At 39.7% G+C, this 24,956-nt stretch overlaps 1 protein-coding gene across 7 annotated transcripts in view; it reads left to right on the forward strand.

Moving 5' to 3' along the window:
- Positions 1-18,509, forward strand: part of PIBF1 (progesterone immunomodulatory binding factor 1) — a 233,908-nt gene extending 215,399 nt beyond the window's left edge. For 6 of the 7 annotated variants that reach the window (XM_024230714.3, XM_024230719.3, XM_024230716.3 and 3 more), the window contains 2 exons: positions 1,146-1,319; positions 17,913-18,509. In XM_024230714.3, the coding sequence (XP_024086482.2) occupies positions 1,146-1,319; positions 17,913-17,963 (225 nt within the window). In that variant the 3' untranslated portion in view covers positions 17,964-18,509. Of the gene's footprint in view, positions 1-1,145; positions 1,320-17,912 lie in introns of those variants that run through there. The other variant, XM_054529103.2, reaches the window with a different exon arrangement.
- Positions 18,510-24,956: the final 6,447 nt, after the last annotated feature.

Below are 24,956 nucleotides of genomic sequence, written 5' to 3' on the forward strand. Positions count from 1 at the left end.
AAGAGAGCAGAACATCGTTCTGTCACCATAACTTTTGTGTTTTGGCATGAAGATACAATAAGATAATAGGAAAAAATTACCTGTTATATAGCCTACCACTGTTCTGTTCTGATAAATAAAGATTAAGAAGAGTTTAGCCTGTCATCTCTCCATATACTTGTATATGATGTATCAATTTAGTAATTAATCATAAATACCCACTAACTAGTGTTATGTACTAAAGATTTGTCTATGGATATGAAAGACAAATACACTTGGGAGAAAGAACGGGTGAAATTTTTGATCTCTTCAAAAAGTTCATCACAATTAATTCTTAGTTCAGAGGGCAACTGAAGCCAACCCCACTAATCATTTGTAAAAGGATAAGGGATAATACAGCTAAAGAAATCCTGAATCTGTATTAAACTTACTGTTTAACTGCTGACTAGTAGCCAGGATTGGATTCTTTTTCTCTACCATCTTTATATAAGACTTCAAAGGAAATGCAACAGTTTAAAAGAAGAGAAAAAGTTAAATGCTTAAATAGTCTACTCAGTGAATATATGTAGAGCATCTACAGTGGAAGGTAGCTATGCCAGTGGTTCCCGAATTTGTCTGTCTATTAAAATCACTTGAGATCTTCAAAAATTCCAAAATACAAAAAAATTAGCCGGGCATGGTGGCATGTGCCTGTAGTCCCAGCTACTCAGGCACTGAGGCAGGAGGATGGCTTGAGCCCGGAACGTAGAGGCTGCAGTGAGCCGAGACCACACCACTGCACTCCAGCCTGGGTAACAGTGAGATCCTATCTAAAAAAAAAAAAAAAAAAAATTCCGAAGCCCAGGCCACACCACAGCAATTATCTCACAGTCTCTGGGGTTGGGACACAGTCATCACTGGCAATATTTGAAGCTCCACAGGTGATTTCAGTGTGCAGAAAAACGTGGAAACCACTAGACTATAGAATGTTGTAATTGTCAGTTATATTAAATGAGTATTAGTGATCAAAAGATTCATGTGCATGATTGTAATTACTATTTTATTTTCACAACTTATGTGTGTAGTATAATTGTTTCTTCTACTTAAAAATATTTTAATATTAATCATTATTAGTCTGCTTACTAAAACCACACTTGCTACTTTCTTCTGTTTTCATATATCAACAGGAATTGGCAGCAATGAAACAGATTCTCGTTAAGATGCATAGTAAACATTCTGAGAACAGCTTACTTCTCACTAAAACAGAACCAAAAAATGTGACAGAAAATCAGAAATCAAAGACTTTGAATGTGCCTAAAGAGCATGAAGACAATATACTTACACCTAAACCAACACTCTTTGTAAGTACAATTTTTAAAACTCATAATTTTAATATTCCTGATTCTTACTAAATGTATTTTAATTTTTTCCTTTTACATTTATGAAATGAGTAGATTCCACAAACATGTTTCATGAAAAGACCTTGAAGGATTTGCATTAATCCATTTTCTAAATGTGTATATTACCTATCTTATAGATGATAGTATATTTTGCTGTAATTCCTCATAAAGTGTGAAATCAATTAACATAAACTGAAATGCATTGTTAGCTAAAAATATATGTGCACAGAAATTAAAGAAAAAGAAATAAGAAAAATTTGGATTAAAAGCAGGTAAAATACCAAAAATATGTACAGTTATTATGTGCCAATTTTTGAAAATAGAGAAAATAAATTGGGAAATATTGAAAACTATATATTTTTACAAATAATAAGAATCAAGATTAAAAGGCAAGAGAATTAAAATAGGAGTAACATTATTAAATATTCCATTTTACTTCAAATGGTTTCTCAATCATGCTTTCATTTCTCAGGAGAAACATGATTTTTATCTGCTAAACATAGAGACTCAAAACCGGAAAGATTTTCTCTGATATTCTGATTCAGTGAGTCCCCAGAATCTTAATTTTTTTAACTCCTGAGATGAATATAATAATCACTCAAATATGAGAACTTCTGATCTCAGTCATTTTATTATACATGCAGATAATGCTACTCAAGATGAATAGGATGAAAGAGATTTTTTAGTGATTATATAATTCAACCTCCCTTTTTAAAAAAATGAAAGTTGCAGTTTAGATCAGATAAGGGACAATTGGGCAGGCATGGTGGCTCACACCTCTAATCCCAGCACTTTGGGAGGCCAAAGTGGGAGGATCACCTGAGGTCAGGAGTTCAAGACCAGGCTGGCCAACATGGTGAAACCCTATCTCTACTAAAAATACAAAAATTACCCGGGTGTGGTGGCACACGCCTGTAGTCCCAGCTACTTGGGAGACAGGCAGGAGAATTGTCGGTGAGATGGCACCACTGCACTCCCCGCCTGGGTGAGAGAGTGAAACTCTGCCTCAAAAAATAAAATAAAATAAGGGACAATTATTTTAAGGATACGTATGGCAGTAATGTAGACTAAGCTGACAGATGGGAGAAAACAGGATGGCTCAGTTGACTAGCCTGGACACAAGGCGGCTGAGTCCATGCATCTTTTCCTCTGTAGTACATCAGCTTCTCTTTGTTTCTCCTCTAGTTTCTGCTTACTCATATTTTCCACTTCCTCATTAACTTGCTCACAGCCCTTTGTCTTGAAACAGGTTTCTGTACATCCTTTCTGCATCTACTCTCTTATAATGTAGTTCTCCCTGTATTTTCCAAGACTAACAATCTAATTGGCATAGCTAATTCTTGTTGGGTGATACCCCTTTTTGGCAAGACTTCCTAAGCTTATTACCCAGCCTACAGAATGGCTGCCCTTAATGGTGAGCAGGAGTCACACAGTTCCCAATACAGCTGCCGAGGACTGTTTATTAAGGGCTATGGCTAGGCAAGTTTTGCTCAGAGAGTGGGCAGAGATTGTGGCAGACGCTATGCTGCGTCTATTATAATCTATAGGAAGAAAGCAGATTGAATACATACACATTAATGGGAAATAGGGTCAGATGAAAACCACAAGATACAGCTGAATACTTAAAGCCTGTCAGCACTCTCTGATCTGCCTTTCTGATCCTACTCTGCTCCAGGCAGTGGCACTACTCCTTCTGACCCTGACCTTCTGCATTTCTGGCTTTAGCTTGGTAACCTGATTGTGATTTTCTGGAATACCGGCTATAATCAATCAGTACATGAGTAACAATAAGATTTCCCCAGTACCTCCAGATAAGGTTATGCAGTGATGATAAAATTAAGAAGATTCAATATTAGTTGGGTAGTTCTTCCTTCCTTATTTTTGCTTATCTGGATTTTCTATTTTATTCTACAATAAAATTCTTTTTAAATAATAAGGGAAATTTTTTTCAAAAGCGGTACAAGCTCAGCTATGTCCTAATGAAAACTGAGAGGTAATACTACAAACAAGTCAAATCAAAGACTATAAGCTAATGCAGAATTAGTAATGTGAACCGACTAGATAACCTGGGGCAAATCATTAAATGTTCTCAGTGTGTTCTTATCTATAAAATTAAGTGGGAGGTTATAATGAAATGAGTTCTGGACTCCTTTTGTTCTAGCATGCTATGATTCTCTTCAGGCATCATAATTTTTAGTTATTCTTTTGAATATTTTCAATTTTCTATAAGAATACTTTTTTATATTTTCTCTGAACTTTTTGATAAGAAATTTACCATGCTAATATTTGAAGTAAGAGCTAATCATTTTATAATCTCATGGTTTTATACCTAAAATGAAAACATTTCTAAATCCAGATCCTTTGGCTGAAAGTATTTGCTATAGGTATTTTTCCCTGATATTAAATTCAGTGATGGATGGGTGGATGGATGAGCGTTTCCATATGCACTGACAATATGAGGCGAGCCACACAAAACTACTGTTAACTGGGCAATGGAGTGGGAGCAGTGCTATGATGCAGAGGAGGAGAAATAAGAGCTTGACTTTTTTTTTTTTTTTTGACACTTAGGTCTTCCTCTGAAGACTTTTTTTTTTTTTTTTTTGGAGATGGAGTCTCTCACTCTGTCACCCAGGCTGGAGTGCAGTGGCGCGATCTCAGCTTACTGCAACCTCCGCCTCCCAGGTTCAAGTGATTCTCCTGCCTCAGCCTCCTGAGTAGCTGGGATTACAAGCACGTGCCACCATGCCCAGCTGATTTTTGTATTTTCAGTAGAGGCAAGGTTTCACCATGTTGGTCAGGCTGGTCTCAAACTCCTGACCTCGTGATCTGCCCACCTCGGCTTCCCAAAGTGTTGGGATTACAGGCGTGAGCCACGGCACCTGACAAGACGTTTTTTTAATGTGCTTTTTTATATGTATACAAATGTTTTACAGTGTACAAGTGATATTTACATATGAAGGCAACCTCAAAATTCCCTTTTTTAGAAAAGCTCTGGCCTTGGAAGTGACCCATGTGACAGAGTCGTTGTTCAGGCACTTAGTGTACCAACAAAAACTAATTGAACCACAGAATGTAAGTGCTTTAAGGACAGAAACTGTATTCTTTTTGTTTTGCATAGCATCTGAACAAAGCAGATACTCAATAAATATTTGCTGAGGAGAAAAAAAGCAGTTATTTGTCTCCCCAGTTTAGTTATGTTCTTAGCTGTTAAAACTCTAAACTGGGTGGGGAACTTTAATGTTAAAGTAAACTACAGGGAGAATGAAAGCTTCACCTCCCATGACTCTAGTTAGTGCTACTTCTGCAACAGGCAACTTAAGTCTTCTTTATTCAGAAACACCCAGTTCATTCCCACTAATCACCTACTTTCACTCTTAAGGTAGCTTTTTGCTGTGCTATCCCTTTTTTTCCAGCCTCATTCATCTCTTTCTTAGAAAAACCTAGAGCTATTCTAATCTGATTTAGAACAACTTTCCTCTTTCCTTCCTGAGCAGTATGGGACTCTTTTGCTGCTTTTCTGCTGCCATCCTATTCGAAAATAGAATTTATACTCAGGATTCACATCATTGTCGTTATTTTCTCAATACCTTATTAAAAATGCAGATACTAGCAACTCTGCTTTTAGTCTTTTCACTAAGTAGATTGCAAGCATTAAAACAAAAAAGAGCTTGGGCGCAGTGGCTCACACCTGTAATCCCAGCACTTTGAGAGGCCGAAGCAGACGGATCACCTGAGGTCAGGAGTTCGAGACCAACCTGGCCAACATACTGAAACCCCGTCTCTACTAAAAATACCAAAATTATTCAGGTGTGGTGGTGCATGCCTGTAGTCCCAGCTACCTGGGAGGCTGAGGCAGGAGAATCACTTGGACCTGGGAGGTGGAGGTTGCAGTGAGCCAAGATTGTGCCTCCACACTCCAGCCTAGATGACACAGCAAGACTCCGGTCTCAAAAAAAAAAAAAAAGCCTTAGGCTCTAAGTATGGTAGCAAACAATACGACTGTGCACCTCCAGTGTATAGTGTGTGAAGTGTCTGATTTTTTGTGAGTTTACGATGTAGTTCAGGCCTTGACTTGTGTTTGTTATCTCATTGGCTAGCGTATGTTGGATAGGTAGATTAAGTTTATATAATTGATACATAAGTGGTTATATGAATGACATGATTCCCTAGAAGAGCTTTGGAAAGCTATATGTCATCTGGAAAGAAAAAAAAATTTTTTTTTTTTGAGCCAGAGTCTCACGCTGTCACCCAAGCTAGAGGGCGGTGGCACAGTCTTGGCTCACTGCAACCTCCGCCTCCTGGGTTCAAGCAGTTCTCTTGCCTCAGCCTCCCGAGCAGTTGGGATTACAGGCACATGCCACCATGCCCCACTAATTTTTTGTATTTTTTTATGGAGATGGGGTTTCACCATGTTGGCCAGGCTGGTCTCCAAACTCCTGACCTCAGATGATTCACCCACCTTGGCCTCCCAAAGTGCTGGGATTACAGGTGTGAGCCACCACACCTGGCCTGGAAGGAAAATTAGTGTAGTCAATTCAAGAAGTGTTTACTGACTGTATGCAAGAGCCTGTGATGATCATTAAGATAGCATCAGCATTAAAACTGCTGCTCCTGTAGGATCAAGCTTAGTAAACAATAATATAAGGCAAAATCAGTTAGCCTACTTTTTTTTGTTTTGTTTTTGAGACAGGGTCTTGCTCTGTCACCCAGGCTGGAGTGCAGTGGCATGAACACGGCTCACTGCAGCCTCAACCTCCCAGGCTCAAGTGATCCTCCCAACTCAGCCTCCCAAATAACTGAGACCACATGTACACACCACCACACCCAGCTAATTTTTTTTTATTTTTTGTAGAGGCAGGGTCTCACTGCATTGCTCAGGCTGGTCTTGAACTCCTGGGCTCAAGCAGTCCTCCCACCATGGCTATAATCTCAAAGTGCTGGGATTATAGTCATCAGCTACTGCACCTGGCCTGGGTATCCCACTTTAAAGGAAATACAAATTGCTACGAAAATTCAGAGAAAGAATAGACACTGTGGTTTTGGAGGACTCTAGGTTGCCTTGTCAGAAAGGAAGTACTTGAGCTTGGCTTTAAAGAATGCATGGATTTTGACAAGTGAAGATGAGCGTTATTTAGAAATTCCAAGGGCAAAGAAAATATGATATTGGCCAGGCGTGGTGGCTCACGCCTGTACTCCCAACACTTTGGGAGGCCAAGGTGGGCGGCTCACCTGAGGTCAGGAGTTTGAGACCATCCTGGCCAACATGGTGAAACCCCATCTCTACTAAAAATACAAAAATTAGCCAGGTGTGGTGGCAGGCACCCGTAATCCCAGCTACTCAGGAGGCTGAGACAAGTGAATCGCTTGAACCCAGGAGGCGGAGGTTGCAGTGAGCCGAGATTGTGCCACTGCACTGCAGCCTGGGTGAAGAGCGAGATTCTGTCTCAAAAAAAAAAAAAGAAAAGAAAATATGATATTCACAAAATATTTTCTAACTTGTGCTCCTTTTTAATTGTTGAAGAATAGGATGTCTAATATATATTTTCTATATCTAGACTTTATTCCTTTCTTGCTATATTCTTACGTCTGACTTTAGCCAATTCACTATCTATTAATCCTTTCCCTTAGTACAAAAGGGAAATAAAAGTAGATAGGTTGTACCTAGTCACATTAATAGAGACAGAAAGTAGAATGGTGGTTACCAGGGGCTAGGGGATATGGGCATTTATTGTTTAACAAATAGAGTTTCAGTCAAGCAAGATGAAAAGAGTTCTATGGATGGACAGTAGTGATAGTTGCATCGTAATGTGAATGTAAGTAATACCACTGATATGTACATTTAAAAATGGTTGGCCGGGCACTGTGGCTCACACCTGTAATCCCAGCACTTTGGGAGGCCAAGGTGGGGGGATCACCTGAGATCAGGAGTTCGAGACCACCCTGACCAACATGGAGAAATCCCGTCTCTACTAAAAATACAAAAATTAGCCAAGCGTGGTAGTACATGCCTGTAATCCCAGTTACTCGGGAGGCTGAGGCAGGAGAATCGCTTGAACCTGGGAGGGGGAGGTTGTGATGAGCCGAGATCACGCCATTGCGCTCCAGCCTGGGCAACAAGAGTGAAACTCCATCTCAAAAAAAAATAAAAATAAAAATAGTTAATAGGATAAATCTTATGTTATATGTATTTTACCACAGTCTTCTTTTTAAAAACTTTTTAAAGCCTGGGCAAAAACTTGTGAGACCCTGCCTTTACCAAAAAAAAAAAAAAAAAATTTTTTTTTTAAGTCAGCCGGGCATAGTGGTATGTGCCTATGATGCTAAGCTACTTGGGAGTCTGAGGTGGGAGGATCACATGAGCCCAGGAGGTTGGGGCTGCAGTGAGCCATGTTCACGCCACTGCCCTCAACCCTGGGTGGCAGAACAAGACCCTGTCTCAAAATAATATATATAAAATGATGAAATATAATATAAAATAAAAAATTTAAAATTTTAATTTAATTTAAAAATTGTAAGTAGATAGGTTACAAAAATAATTTTTCTCATTTGTTCATGAGGGAAAGTTTATAATTTTATCAAAAATGGAATGTAGCAGTTATTTATAATATAGTAATATAATGAGTACAATTGGTTGTGTTTAGACAAGTGACAAGGATGCCACACTAGGGTAGCGTCATCACAGAGTCATGTCCTAACACTGTGCCTTCCAACATTTTTTATAACACACATGGAAAATTATAATATTTATATGGCACAACAGGATAACTGAACTTTCTGATAGATTGAAGGGACTGCAGCCACCCCAGGCACTGGGGACTGAGGAGAACAAAAGCTCCACATACCTGTAACACTTCTGTGTCATATTTGTGTTTAGAAGTTCTGGTCTCACTTTTTTTTTTTTTTTTTTTGAGATGGAGTCTTGCTCTGTCGCCCAGGCTGGAGTGCAATGGTGCAAACTCGGCTCACTGCAACCTCCGCCTCCTGGGTTCAAGCGATTCTCCCACCTCAGCCTCCTGAGTAGCTGGGATTACAGGGACGCGCCACCATGCCCAGATAATTTTTGTATTTTTAGTAAAAACGGGGTTTCACCATATTGGCCATGCTGGTCTCAAACTCTTAACCTCAAGTGATCTGCCCACCTCGGCCTCCCAAAGTGCTGGGATTACAGGCATAAGCCACCACACCTGGCCCGATCTCACTTTTTTATGTTGAATGTAGACTCATCTCACCAAAGTATGACTGGACCTCAAAATATCTAGCTGTTTACATATACATTTTTAAATATTCATTTTTTAATTTCTAGTGTCAGGAACACTAATTGTAACCTCTTCCTGATGTTATTTAATTTAGCTGGTGAGCTAAACTAGAAATCAGGAATTTTTTGGTGAGCATGGAATGAAACTAACTGATCTCAGACAGCTTCACATTTTGTTAGTAGTAAAGCCAGATCAACTGTCTTAAACTCACTTAAGTTGGGCCCTGCCTATGAGGACTTCTCAATATTTATTTATTTGATTTCCAGTTTATATCTTTTTTGGAAAACAAAGTAATGATATCTACCAGACATAGACTTTTTTCCTTAGAGAAGTGGTACTAGTTAAACACTAATAGATTCTTAATTTCTAGCTCTTTTTTTAGATTACAGGAGTAATCCACCAGGCTTACTATGTCTGCATTTATCAGTCATCATTCTTTCTAATTTTAACTAACCCTCTCAATGGGTTATAATCCCCGTGTTATATATTAACGTTTTAGCTGGCTAATTCTGGATGATACAGAAGTATCTATCTTATCAGTTATTTGTTTCCAAAATCACCTTGTAACATAGTAAATTACTTCCAGTAAGTTTCCAGTTAGTCTTGTCATTTGTTTCTGCAATGGCTTTGTGCTCTCTTTCCTAAATCTGGAATATAGTATACTTTAGGGCCTGTTAATACTCCACTAACAATTTAAGGTTTTTATTAATTTGTATACATATATATATATATATATATAAAATGTGTATGTAAAATATATATGCATAGTTTATATATATCTGTAAAGCACTTCATATTATGAAGCCTATAAGCCTTATGTTTAAAATAAGGACCCTACTCAGTTAAATGATTAATCTCATTAATACCTGAAGCAGAATGTCAAATTTTGTCATATAAAGCACCATCTTATGGATATAAAGGGAAGTAACTTTAATAAAATAGAAAAAAGAAACACTGCTGATCAAACAGCTAAAAGAATGGAATTATCAAAATAAAAAGCAGTTAATTTTTTTTTTTTTTTTTTTTTTTTTTGAGATGGAGTCTCACTCTGTCACCCAGGCTGGAGTGCAGTGGCGCAATCTTGGCTGACTGCAACCCCCACCTCCCGGGTTCAAGCAATTCTCCAAAAATCAGTTAATTATACATCTGAATTATTTTGCTGTGCCCATTTTAACAATCAATTACCAAGAGCCAGCAAACTCTGTTGTATATTCTTTGTTTGTTTGTTTTTTACCTTTTTTAAAAAATGTCAAAACTAGGTCAGGTGCAGTGGCTCACGCCTGTAATCCCAGCACTTTGGGAGGCCAAGGCAGGCAGATCACCTGAGGTCGAGAGTTCAAGACCAGCCTGACCAACATGGAGAAACCCCATCTCTACTAAAAATACAAAATTAGCCAGGCGTGGTGGCGCATGCCTGTAATCCCAGCTACTTGGGAGGCTGAGGCAGGAGAATCGCTTGAACCCAAGAGGCAGAGGTTGCAGTGAGACAAGATTGCACAGTTGCACTCCAGCCTGGGCAACAAGAGCCAAAGTCCATCGCAAAAAAAAAAAAAAATGTCAAAACCATTCTTAGCATGCAGCCCATACAAGAACAGACCATGGACCATAGTTTACTTATCCATGATCTATCTCAGGAGCTGATAAAAGCTTAGAAACTTCCAGTGTCTGGAACTTAGGGCTATCACTAATGGCTAGCACATTACTGACTAAAATATCTGGAAATGAAGAATATACATTTTATGAAAATCAGAAATAAACTTTTCAGAAGTAGTATTATCTACTTGGAATCTGTTCAAATTTTGGTAGTGATGAGATTTACATACTAATGTAGATGAGAAATCACTCTGACATACTCTATGCTAATGTAATTAACAGAGAACCTGAATTTCAGAGAATAATATAACCGAAGGAAAAAGTTCACCAATCGAAGGATTGAAAATATCTTTGAATGATATAAGTAAATTTGAGTTCATACAGCAAAATATGCTGTTTCCATGCCTTACTGGTTATTTACCATTTCCACTCAAAAATCGGGCTGTTGCTTAGAATCACAAGTACTACCCCTGATGCTTGTAAAGGGTGATGTTGCCTGATTAGTTAGAAACATATTATTGCATTACTGTAGTAGAATTTTCTTTTGTCTTGCATAGTAGAAAGGCTTGAATAGACTCACATGAAACTTTATGTCCAGACTTAAATAGAACTGAAAGGCTTCTGTCACAGCAGACCCAAACATTCATTCATTCATTGAAAAATGTTTCTTGATCACTTACTTTGTGCCAAGTACTATTCCAAGCAGTAGAGATATAAATAATTCCTGCCTCTGTGGATCTTACATTCATGGATAGAGATAGACTATAAACTGACAAACAAACAAATAAATTGAATAAGATGTGAAAACATGACAAATGCTATGGAGAAAATATATGAGGTAACTGAGAAGTCCTCGATTTGCCCACTTTGCAAAATTAATAAATGGCTAGAACCTGTGCTTTAACCACTGTACTATACAGTGCTCAAACCACAAAAATCAAAGGAGGCATGCCATCGAACACCTACTGCTGACGAGACACTTTCCTGCATGCTGAAGATACAACATGAGATAAGATAAATGGTATAAACTAAGAGTATAAGAGTCAGCATCTTTAGGAATTGTGTCCCACTGCTAGTTCAGCAGCTTTAGCAAATTGTTCGGTCTCTCACATACAGGCCTGGAGATAACTATTTCAGGACAAGTATGTGGCCCTATGAAGTCATCAGGAACCTAGGTTCCCTCTTCCTTTCTCTTCAGCCATCCTTAGAGTGTGGCGTCTGTTCTTAGAATCGCAGTATGGTTGCTCTGGCCTCAGCCATCATGTCTGCATTTTAAGCAGGAAGCGAGAAGAAGGGAGGAAAATAGTCTCCCTTTCCAAAGGAGTTTTTCCCTAAGTCCTACCCAACATCTTCAACTTATATCCCATTGGCCAGAACTTAGGCGTGTGGCCACACCTAGCAGCAAGAAAGGCTGATAAATGTTTTATACAGGGTGAATCTATTGCTTTACTGATAAAATCAGAGTTCTGTTATTAAGAAGGGGAAAATAGATATAGGCTAGACAGCCAGCAACCTCTGCACTTGATCTCAGCCAAAAGGCCGAGGCGTGATCCCAGCAGCCTCTGTAACAGGGTTTGATTCATTTTTATATCCCCAGAACCTAACACAAGGACTGGCACAGAGTAGTTAGTCAAATAAATGCTATTAAACTAATCCCAAGTACAAATAATTGAGTTCATGTTGGAGAGTGTCAAGAAATAGGATTAGATATGTAAGTATGGGCCAGATCCTGAAGGGGCCAGTCTTCTAAGTGAAATGTGGTTAGAACATGACAATGATGGTGAAGTTCACCCAAAATAACCTGGGAATAAGGAACATATCTTAGTCCTATGGGAACAGACTTTGAAATTAAAATGGTTGTGATAAAACATCTGAAAAGTCACCCTATGAAGTAGCAAGGCAGTTAACCCCCAAGACACAAGGTACACTTGACTGTGGCAAATCTGTCTCATTAACACATCTAAGGAGAAAACATATTAGGGGTGGGAGTAATGGTCTGCAGTGTAACAGACACAGATAAAAGGAGAGTCAGAAAGAACTGTCTGCCATTGAAATTCTTATACCGCCCTTTCTGAGTATTAAGATTCCTTTTTAATGCCAAAGTTTTTATTTACCTTCTCCCTGTAAACACATAGTAGTAGTAAAAATTTTAGTATCAGCTGATTGAGGAAATGCAAATGTACAAACCAATTCTGCATCCTTTGGTATAATCCTGAGGATCTGTAGCTTAGTTTATAGCAGTTGCTTTCACCTTTTTGGCCAGGAGTCACAGTTGAGAAAACAATTTACATTATGACCTAGTGATGATCACACAGTTTCTCAAAACAGAACTTACCCCTACTATGGCCAATACTCTAATATTTTCTATGCTATTTTTTTTTTTTCTCAATTCTGGTCTTTTACCTACTAGAGTTCATTACCCATGGGTTGGGACCTGCAATTTAAAGAACAATGGTGGCCAGGTGCGGTGGCTCACACCTGTAATCCTAGCACTTTGGGAGGCCGAGGCAGGCGAATCGCCTGAAGTCAGGAGTTCCAGACCAGCCTGGCCAACATGGTGAAACCCCATCTCTACTAAAAATACAAAAATTGCCAGGGGTGGTGGTGCATGCCTGTAGTCCCAGCTACTCGGGAGGCTGAGGCAGGAGAATTGCTTGAACCCGGGAGGCGGAGGTTGCAGTGGGCCGAGATTGCGTGACTGCACTCCAGCCTGGGCAACAGAGTGAGACTTCATCTGAAAATAAATAAATAAATAAAATAAAGAACAATGGCATACCTGTTCTTCTATGACCAAGAATAGTGAGCACCCTAGACTTTTAGCTGGCTCACCTTTCCCAGTCATCCAAATCTATCTGATTGTATAAGAATCATGCAATTCCCTAGTTTTACTCTGACTTTTCCTTATCTTAACAACAAGTAAAAAGCTGAGCTGGAAAATCATTAACTTTTCTTTTTTTATTTTTTTGAGACAGTTTTTCACTCTTGTTACCCAGGCTGGAGTGCAATGGCGTGATCTCAGCTCACTGCAGCCTCCACCTCCCAGGTTCAAGCGATTCTCCTGCCTCAGCCTCCCAAGTAGATGGGATTACAGGTGCCTGCCCCCACGCCCGGCTAATTTTTGTATTTTTAGTAGAGACGGGGTTTCACCATGTTGGCCAGGCTGGTCTTGAACTCCTGACCTCAGGTGATCCCCCCCACCTTGGCCTCCCAAAGTGCTGGGATTACAGGCGTGAGCCACCGCACCCAGCCAACTTTTCTTAAATACATAAGAGAAGTGAGGTCACAAAGCAAATTGCTGCCCCCAAAATTGGACAGATAGGCCAATACAGAGAATGATGATGTATCAGAGCAAAAACTCCCATGGATGGGAACCAGTGTTGGGGTAGGAAAACCTGAATGTAACTGCTAGAAGTTAGGTATGGACAAGTCTGAAAGTTAAAAACTCTAGTCATAGAAGAACCCCCACACTTTTGTGAATTTTAACTTTAGAAGCTTGACCTAGTTCTTACAGTAAATATTGGGAGAAAATCCGCTTCCGTTTCCAGCAGTGTGAGGGAAAAGAGAACATTTTGAAATATGTTAGAGAACTCAGTTCTCAACAAGGTCTCCCCTCAGGAGAAACTATTTAACTAGAAGCTACCCTGCTGGGGCTTTATCAAAGCCTAACTGACCCAGGAAAAACCCAATACCCAATCCAGCCCACCTAGCCATCATGGCCCACCTAAGAAGGGAAAAAAAACTGAGAAACGTGTGTGAAGTTCATATTCCAGAGGCATACTCTCACTGAAAGACTGAGACCTAATCATAGGACCATAGGATGACTTCCCTACCCCCACACCTTACCACCACATTACCAAAGTCCCATTTACAGCAGTTTCTTTTTCCCAGTACAGTATGTCCAGTTATCAGGAAAAACTTAACCAGGTAGACTAAAAGCCAGAAAACACAGTTTGAAGAGACAGTGCAAGCATCAGAACCAGAGTCAATTGTGCCATAAATGTTGGAATTAACAGACAGAGAACCTAAAACAACTATGATTAGTATGCCAAGGGCTGCAATAGATAAAGTAGACAACATGCAAGAACAGATGGGCACTGTGAGCAGAAAGATGAAAATCCTAAGAAAGAACCCCCCAAAAAGGAGAAATACTAGAGATCAAAACTGCTGTAACAGAAATGACAAATGCTGGCCGGGTGCGGTGGCTCACACCTGTAATCCCAATACTTTGGGAGGCCGAGGCGGGCAGATCACCTGAGATCAGGAGGTCGAGACCAGCCTGACCAACATGGTGAAACCCCATCTCTACTAAAAATACAAAAATTAGCCGGATGTGGTGGCAGGCACCTGTAATCCCAGCTACTTGGGAGGCTGAGGCAGAAGAATTGCTTGAACCTGGGAGGCCGAGGTTGCAGTGAGCCGAGATTGTGCCACTGCACTGCAGCCTGGACAACAGAGTGAGACTCTGTCTCAGAAAAAAAAAATAAATGACAAATGCATTTGATAACCTGATTAGTACAGTGGACGTAGCTGAGGAAAGAATCTCTTACCTTGAGAATATTTCAAGCCAGGCACAGTGGCTCATGCCTGTAATCTCAGCACTTTGGGAGGGTGAGAGGATCACTTGAACCCAAGAGTTCGAGTTCCAGACCAACCTTGGCAACATAAGAGACCCTGTCTACACACACACACACACACACACAAACACACACACACCAAAAAAAAAAAAAACACTTAGCCAGGCACTGTGGTGCACACCTGTGGTCCCAGCAACTCAAAGAGCTGAAGTGGGAGGATCGCTTGAGTCTGGAAGGTCAAGGCTGCAGTGAGCCATGATCATGCCACTACACTCTAGTCTGGGCAACAGAGCAAGACCCTGTCTCCACCAATAATAATAATAATAATAATAAGGGTATTGTAACAGAAACCTCTAAAAAAGAGAATATCCAAGGACTAAAGGATGACTACAAAAGCTATAGCATATATTTAATGAGAATATTAGAAAGAGAAGGAAGAAAGGAAGAGAAGAAATATTTGAAACAATAATGACAGAATTTCCCCTAAACTAAGGTCTAACACCAAATATCCAAAGACTAAAGGATGACTACAAAAGCTATAGCATATATTTAATGAGAATATTAGAAGAAGGAAGAGAAGAAATACTTGAAACAGTGACAGAATTTCCCGCAAACTAATGTCAGACACCAAACCACAGACCCAGAGAAAGATAAATGCAAAAAGAAAAAAACAAAAAACGAAAGACTATACTTAGGCATATCATTTGCATATCATTTTCAAACTACAGAAAATTGAGATAAAGACAAAATCCTAGCCTGGGCAACATGGCGAAACCCCATCTCTATAAAAAATATAAAAATTAGCTGAAAGTGATGGCATGCACCCATATTCCCAGGTACTCGGAAGGCTGAGGCGGGACTATCACTTGAGCCCGGGAGGTTGAGGCTATAGTTAGCCATGATCATACCACTCCAGCCTGGGTGACAGAGCAAGAGCCTATCTCAAAAAAAAAAAAAAAATCCTGAAAGAAGCCCAAGGAAAATAACACCTTACCTATAGAGAAGCAAAGATAAGGATTACATCTGACTTCTCAGAAACAATGCAAGCAAGGAAAGAGTGGAGTGAAATATTTAAGGTTATGAAAGAACAAAACCACCAACCTAAAATTCTGTATCCTGCAAAATTATTCTTTTCAGAAGTGAAAAAACAAAAATTGAAGGAATTTATTCCATAACTTTTCAAAACAGAAAGCACTAGGTCCAGATGGGTTCACTGTTGAATCCTTTCCCTTCCCTTCCCTTCCCTCCCCTTCCCTCCCCTTCCCTCCCCTCCCCTCCCCTCTCCTCCCCTCCCCTCTCCTCCCTCTCCTCCCCTCCCCTCCCCTCCCCTCCTCTCTCCTCCCCTCCCCCTTTTTCCTCCCTAGTAGCTGGGACTACAGGCATATGCCACCATGCCCAGCTAATTTGTGTATTGTTTGTAGAGACAGAGTTTTGCCATGTTGCACAGACTGGTCTTGAACTCCTGAACTCAAGTGATCTGCCTGCCTTGGCCTCCCAGTGTGAGCCACAGCACCCAGCTAAAATTGTACCTATTCTCTACAATCTCTTTCATTAGATGGAAGCAGAGAGAATACTTCCCAGCTCATTTTGCAAGGCCAGCATTGCCCTAATTCCAAAATCAAAGATATTAGAGGAAAACAAAACTACAGACTAATATCTCTCATGAATGTAGATGCAAAAATCTATGAGGATTTCTAGGGCAGTGAAAATATTATGTGATACTATATATTATTATGATACTATAATGGTGGATGCCTGTCTATAGACATTTGTCCAAACCCATAAAATGCATAGTACCAAGAGTGAACCCAAATGTAAACTATGGACCTTGGGTGATAATATGTCAGTGTAGGTTCATCAGTGGTAACAAATGTACCATTGTGCTAAAGGATATTAATAATGGAGGAGTCTGTGCATGTTTGGAGCCAGAGAGTATATGGGATATCTCTGTACCTTCCTCTCAATTGTTTTTTAAGACATTCTTGCTCTGTTGCCCAGGCTTGAGTGTAGTGGCATGATCACAGCTCACTTCAGCCTTGACCTCCTGGGCCCAAGTGATTTTTTTTTACATGATGTCTTGCTCTGTCACCCAGACTGGAGTGCAATAGCACAATCTCAGCTCACTGCAACCTCCACCTCCCAGGTTCAATTCTTCTGTCTCAGCCTCCCGAGTAGCTGGGATTACAGGTGTGCACTACCATGCCTGGCTAATTTTTTGTATTTTTAGTAGAGACAGGGTTTCACCATGTTGGCCAGGCTGGTCTCAAACTCCTGACCTCAAGTGATCCACCATCCTTGGCCTCCCAAAGTACTGGTATTACAGGCATGAGCCACCACACCCATCGTCAAGTGATCTTCTTACCTCCACCTACCGTGTTAACTGAGACTACAGGTGCATGCCACCATGCCTGGCTAACTTGTTTTTTCTTTTCGTGGAGATGGGGTCTCACTATGTTGCCCAGGCTAGTCTCGAACTCCTGGGCTCAAGCAATCCTCCCACCTCAACCTCCCAAAGTCCTGGGATTACAGGCATGAGCCACCGCGCCCAGCCAAAATAGGATACTTTGACTGGAATCAGTGAAGTTCTGAACGTTTTATTCTGTAATTCACCTCCCCTGCCTTTTTCTTTCTATTCTGTACAGCCTGTCTCCTTTTAGGCTGAAATGATTAATAAACCCAAGAAGTACTCTGGTAAATACTTAGAAATTCGTAAGATCCAAAACACAATAATTTGGATACAGTAATTATTTAATAAATATCTATTGAGTGAATGAATATCTATTACCTATATAGATGAGACAACTAAAAAGAAGTCATGTCCTTGATTTTTTATAATTCTCTTTGAAAATAAAATCAATTCGTAAAATAATTACATCCCCAGAAAATCTTCAGTATAGGCTTTGAGCAAGAAAACACAAATGTATGTTTTTTCTACCACATACCTACTAGGTGGGAGATTATTTATGGCAAAAGACAAAGTCTTTGCCCTTAAGTATCCTTTCTGAATTAAGAAAAGCAATTTTTTAGTATAGTTTACATAAAAAAACTTCAATGTATATAGTTCTCTGAATTGCCTCTCTTGTCCTCCTTGTAAGCATTTTATCGGATTTTCTTTTTCTTTTTTTAAACAGACTAAAAAAGAAGCACCTGAGTGGTCTAAGAAACAAAAGATGAAGACCTAGTGTTTTGGATGGGAAGCACCTGTAGACCATTATGTACTCCTAAAGTTCTTTTTCTGATGGAAAACAATTCATCTTAATCATGTACTCAGTATTTTTTAAATAACAATGTTTATTTGAACTAATACTAAATTAACAAATTCAGTGTAATCAAAATGTGTAAAGAGCAAACAATATACTTTATATTTGGTTTTTTTCTATTTTATAAAAAATATATATGCTATGGTTTAAATTTTGGAGCTTTCATAAATGTTCAATGCATTTTAAGTGTGTGGCTTATAAATATTTTGGTGAGTATTTTTCTATACTACATAAATTCTGAGTTTAAATGTCATACACAAATACCAAGACACTTTGCATTTTTAAAAATTAAGAATCATTTGTCTACTACAAGGTACTTCAAAAGCCCAGTAATGGTGGTCACATACCATGTAGATGGATACAGATTGTTGACTCTTTTTTGAAGTTCTGTTTTTTTCTTATATTTTATATTACCATTAACCAATAAAATCTGGCAGGAAGTCTGCTATTCCATTGGTAAAGTGAAAATTTGGTGGAAAGTCTGTTGCTACATCAGTCATAACATTGTTGGACCAGATGCAATATGGATCAGATTTCTAGTCAGAAAAAAAATCAATAGGATTTTCTTTTGTCATAAAATATGCTCCATTTCTCATTGAAGTTGTATACTTTAAAAGAAAGGAAGGAGGCAAGAGAGAGGAAAAAAGGAAATAAATATATATATACACACACACATATATATGTATGTCCAGGTTTTTCAACCACTATTGACATTTTTTTGTTTATTTTTTTGAGATGGAGTCTTGCTCTGTTGCCCAGGCTGGAGTGCAGTGGCGTAATCTCTGCTCACTGCAACCTCCGCCTTCCAGGTTCAGACAGTTCTCCTGTCTCAGCCTCCTGAGTAGCTGGGATTACAGGCACCCGCCACCACGCCCGGCTGATTTTTGTATTTTTAGTAGAGACAGGGTTTCACCATGTTGGCCAGGCTGGTCTCGAACTCCTGACCTCAGGTGATCCACCTACCTCAGCCTCCCAAAGTGCTGGGATTACAGGCATGAGCCACCACACCCTGCCCACTATTGACATTTTGGGCTGGATAATTCTTTCTTAAGGGTGGACATAGGGTAAATCCTATGCATGTCATAATATGTACCAGCATCCCTGGCCTTCAGCACTAGCTACCAGTGACACCCCCACCGCAACCCTAGTTTTTTGGTTTTTGGTTTTTTTTTTTCTTTTAGAGACAGGGTCTCTCTATGTTGCCCAAGCTGGTCTTGAACTCCTGGGCTCAAGCAGTCCTCCCTCCTCAGCCTCTCAAAGTGCTGGGATGACAGGCGTGAGCCACCTCACCTGGTCCCACCCCCAGTTTTAACAAGCCAAAAATGTCCTGGATGAAGACTAGGGTTCCTTCCACCTCTTGGCCATTGTGAATTGTCTTACTTTTTAACCCTTACCTCATCTCCTGGTCATGGATTTTCTATTTATCTATCTGTTTATTTATCTGTCTATCTAGAAACAGGGTCTTGTACTGTCACCCAGGCTGGAGTGCAGTGGCATGATCGTAGTTCAATGCAGCCTCAAACTCTTGGGCAAAAGGGATCCTCCCACCTTAGCCTCCCAAATAGCTGGAACTACAGGTGCATACCACTACACCTGGCTAGTTTCTTTTAAACTTTTTTAGAGACAGGGGTCTCAGTATGTTGCTCAGGCTGGGCTCAAGTGATTTTCCCACCTCAGCCTCCCCAGTAGCTGAGATTACAGGTGTGAGTCACCACACCTGGCTCTTACTTAAAAATAATAAAAACAAAAATTAATCATAACATTCTTATTTTTTCTTGATAAATGTTTTATGAAATGTTGCCCAAATGCAAGTGTAATAGCCACCATTATCAAGCTCATTCTATCAGCCAGTTGCTGTGTTACATGCTTTCTACTCTTTATTTAATCTTCATAGTAACTCTGCCAAGTAAGCATTATCTTCATTTTTAAAATGAAAAAAAACGAGACTCAGTAAGGGTAACTAAATGGCCCAAGATCACACACACGATAAATAGAAGTGGATTTGAACCAAGTTGCTACGCTCTTTCCAGTACACGACGCTGCTTCTCATCGATTGCTTCCTATCCCTGGCTCCCAAGCTCACTTCAATAGCAAGAAACACAGGGGAAATTTTTCTTTTAATTTTTTTTAGATACGGTCTCACTTTGTTGCCCAGTCTAGTATCAAACTACTGGCCTTGAGCAATCCTCCCACTTCAGCCTCCAGAGTGAGTAGCTGCGATTGGAGGTGCAAGCCACCCTCCCAGCAAAAATTTTGTTCTATCACCTTTGTGGGTAGGGGGGCTATGGGACTTAGCATAGTTGCATTGTTTTTGCTCAAGACAAGTTCATGGTTCTGAAACTTTGCTATTTATTTTATTATTATGATTATTTATGGGTTTTTTTGCAGAAGCTTAGCATTCCCATACTCGTAGTTGAAGCTAGGCCACCTGGGTGAAAAACCAGGAATCCTAAGACCATGTGGGAGATGACTCTACTCCTAAAGAATTCCATGACTCTTAAAATAGTTCTTACCAGGTTAACAGGATATACTCAGCTTTTCAGAACCAACTAAATGGCCTGTATTCACTTTATTGATTCATACATTCTTTCATTGAACAAACAAGAAAAATCTAAAATGTGTAAGGCATTCAAACTATGAATTGTTTGTCTTCTTCTCAAAGGGCCCTGAAAAAGAATTCTGTGATACCTCAAGCACCAAAGGAAGGAGTTTACTTTCATCATCCTCAGTATAGAAATTTCTAAAAAGAAGTATCAGCTAGTGACCCAAGTACTCCAAATGCACTATATATATAAAGAAGATGGCACTTTTGCTGATTTCAGTAAGTCATACTTGGATAATCATATATCAGGAATGTTAAGGAAGATTCCCACACTTTAGGGAGGTTGAAGTTGTTAATGAGCCAGATTCGCTTTTATGCTAAGATCCTGAGACAGAAAGGCTACTCTCTCTCAATCTCTCTCTCTCTCTCTGTCTCTCTCTCTCTCTCTCTCTCTATATATATATATTTTTTTTTCTTTGAGTTGGAGTCTCGCTCTATCACCCAGGCTGGAGTGCAGTGGTGCAATCTCAGCTCACTGCAACCTCTGCCTCCTGGGTTCAAGCGATTCTCCTGCCTCAGCCTCCTGAGTTGCTGGGACTACAGGCACGTGCCACCATGCCTCACTAATTTTTTTGTATTTTTGGTAGAGACGGAGTTTCACATTGGCCAGGCCGGTCTCGAACTCCTGACCTCAAGTGATCCACCCACCTCGGCCTCCCAAAGTGCTTGGATTACAGACGTGAGCCACCGTGCCCAGCCAGAAAGGCTACTATATTATATAGCTTTGTGGTAGACTTCTGTCGGCCTCTTAGATTTAACAAAGGTAAGAATTCCCACTTAATTATTTAAAAAAACATTTCACTTTTATTAAAATACTGCCGTTTGAAAAAGGTGCTTCTCCAGTGGCATTCAGTGTTGGTGGCCTGGCATGGTGGGTACTACCCAATGAAGAATGTACCATATATTTATAGGCCATACTTATGAAGACATGTGTATATATATTTATATAAGATCTACCTATCTAGGATGGAAACTTGGGTGAAAATAAAATAGAGGGAAAGTAAAAAGTACGTAGCACTTCCAGTTGTGAGCCAAGATTGTAATTAGAGAGCAGCCAGGAGCTCCCTGTCAGTAACCATGTTTTCAATAAATACTCTTTCATGTACAATAAATAAAAAGCTGCTGCTCATATCTGAAATGTCCTCAAGTGAAACTGATGTCAGGAATTTATTTTCCCTTGCCTAATCTTACAGGGTAAAAATTTGGGTTATTGGCCGGGCGCAGTGGCTCACGCCTGTAATCCCAACACTTTGGGAGGCCGAGGCGGGTGGATCACAAGGTCAGGAGATCGAGACCATTCTGGCTAACACAGTGAAACCCCGTCTCTACTAAAAATACAAAAAATTAGCCAGGCGTGGTGGCGGGTGCCTGAAGTCCCAGCTACTTGGGAGGCTGAGGCAGGAGAATGGCATGAACCCGGGAGGCGGAGCTTGCAGTGAACCGAGATCATGCCACTGCACTCCAGCCTGGGCGACAGAGCAAGACTCTGTCTCAAAAAAAAAAAAAATGGGTTATTGCAACTTTCCCACTGATACTGGATAGGCTAGCAGTGGATATTAGCCTATCCAATATCAGTGAGAAATATATTTTATTTTCATATAACTCATTTTAAAAACTAATAAATACTATAAATGCTCTAAAGAAAGACTTCCTAAGGCTTAGAGGTCACCAACAAAGCTAGCCAACTAGTACCAAGAGTATCCCATGGTATCATTTACTTTGGTTGATTTACAGAGCTCACAGTCCAGTCCTCAGCTTTACAGGCTCAGAAATTTAATTTTATTAGTGCACTAAAGATGACACATCTTTCAGGAGTGTGCCCCTATTTACTGGTGCATAGATCATAATGTTTATGTATTACTTCTGAGAGAAAAGTAAAACTGATATACAGAATATGACTTATTGGAATCAGCACACCTGGCATCTTCTCTCCCTATTTCCTCCTAGCTTCTGCCATACTATACACTCATATTTTTCTCCTTCATCTTCTTCTACCTGATCATAAAACACTGAATTTTTCAGAGCTTTTTTTCCCCCTAAGCCTATTCATTCAATTCTGTACTTACTCTCAGATAATTTCTACACCCTGGCTTCAGCTACTAAATGCCAATATTTGCAAATGTATGTCTCCAGTTCAGATGGTTCCTTTTAACCACCTGCCTACTTAACATTTCTACTTGGATGTCCCATTATGACCTCAAACTTAACATGTGTAAAACTGAACTCACCAACTTTCTCCTCCAGTGTTTTCAATTTCAATAAATGGTACTACCATTTATTTACTTAGTGACTTATACCACAAAACCAGGAGTTATCCAAGACCCTTCTCTTGTTAACTACCAGCATTCAATTACCAAGCCCTGTTGATCTGCCTCATATTTTTTTTTTACTTTTGATTGTGAAAATTTCCGGCCGGGCATGGCAGCTCATGCCTGTAATCCCAGCACTTTGGGAGGCCTAGGCAGGAGGATCACCTGAGGTCAGGAGTTTGAGACCAGCCTGGCCAACATGGCAAAACCCCGTCTCTACTGAAAATACAAAAATTTGCTGGGTGTGGTGGCGCATGCCTGTAATCCCATCTACTCGGGAGGTTGAGGCAGAAGAATTGCTTGAAACCGGGAGGTGGAGGCTGCTGTGAGCCCAGATCGTGCCACTGCACTCCAGCCTGGGTGACAGAGTGAGACTCTGTCTCAAAAAAAAAAAAAAGAAAAAAGAAAATTTTCAAATACACAAAACAGCAAAGGAAACGTCAAGACAGAGGATATATTCATTGTCTTGATTGTGGTAATGGTTTAATGGATATATACCTTTGTCAATATTTATCAAATTGTACATTTTAAAATGTACAGTTTTGTTTTGTTTTGTTTTTTTGAGGTGGAGTCTCACTCTGTCACCCAGGCTGGAGTGCAATGGTGCGATCTCGGCTCACTGCAAGCTCCGCCTCCTGGGTTCAAGCAATTCTCCTGCCTCAGCCTCCTGAGTAGCTGGGATTACAGGTACCCGCCACCACACCTGGCTAATTTTTGTATTTTGGTAGAGACGGGGTTTCACTATGTTGGTCAGGCTGGTCTCGAACTCATGGCCTTAAGTGATCTATCCACTTCAGCCTCCCAAAGTGCTAGGATTACAGGTGTGAGCCACCTCACCTAGCCAAAATGTGCAGTTTATTATATGTCAGTTGCACCTCAGTAAAGATGTTTTTTGAAAGAAGGAAAGAGGGAGAGAAGGAGGAAGGCGGGTGGGCGGGCGGGCAGGCAGTCAGGCAGGCACCATCTAGAAAGCCCTGATGAAGCAAATGACTTAACAAACATCAATGAATGCTAAAACAATTAGATAAAAGGATAATAGGGAATATTATATCAGGCCATAACCACCTATAATCGCTAGTCAACCTTAGTATCATTAAAATGAGACAACCAGACATTATGTGCTTCCTGATGTGATGTGATGTGAAGTATAAAGCAATACCTGTATAGTATTTTTGTCAAAAATTTTAAGATTTTAGCTGAATCAAATTGAGTCTTCAGATCCAACTTCCAATCTACAGGCAAAACAAAGAAAGAGAAAATCAAGCTAAAAGACGCCAGGAGGAAGCAACTGACTAAATCCAGAACACGGAACATTCTGGGCACTGGGAAGGACAATTGCTTTTAGGCCTTCCTTATTTTGAGGCATTTTTAATAAAGCTGTAAAATAATATGTTTTTAAAGAGGGAAAAACTTATGAGTTCCCACTGATATATCCAATTCTAATTTAAAATTTAAAGATTTCAATTCTCTGATTTTACATGTGTGTTTCATTATCCTGTGTGTGAATTGTTAACACCACTTTAGCTCAAGCCATCATGTCCTCCTCCCTAGGATTCTTCGGTAGTCTCCTAACTGGTCTTCCTAAATTTACTCATGCCTTTCTCCACAGCAAAGAATGGATTTTTTTTACACTGTGATTTTTTATTTAGAATTTAACCTACAGTTTATACAAGAGATTTATAAGACATGAACTTGGAAAACAGAACAAAGTGCAATTGAGGTATAAGAGCACAGTATGTCATGTTTCAATAAATATAATTCAAAATTTTTAAATGATCAAATAGATGAGCCTTGCTTTTTACTAAACCCATGTAAAATATTTGTTTCTTTCATGGGAGGTAGAGAAAAACTGTATTCCTTAATGCAATCACCACAATTTTTATCATAACATTGTACATCACCAACAAATTTTTAAAGTATTAACTATTTTGATCATAATGAGTGTTTGCAATAGTTGCAGAAAGATATTTCACTTACTGCCTTCACAGACTATTAAGTTCAGAA

The sequence above is a fragment of the Pongo abelii genome, chromosome 14 (genome assembly GCF_028885655.2).
Source record: "Pongo abelii isolate AG06213 chromosome 14, NHGRI_mPonAbe1-v2.0_pri, whole genome shotgun sequence".
NCBI lineage: Eukaryota > Metazoa > Chordata > Mammalia > Primates > Hominidae > Pongo > Pongo abelii.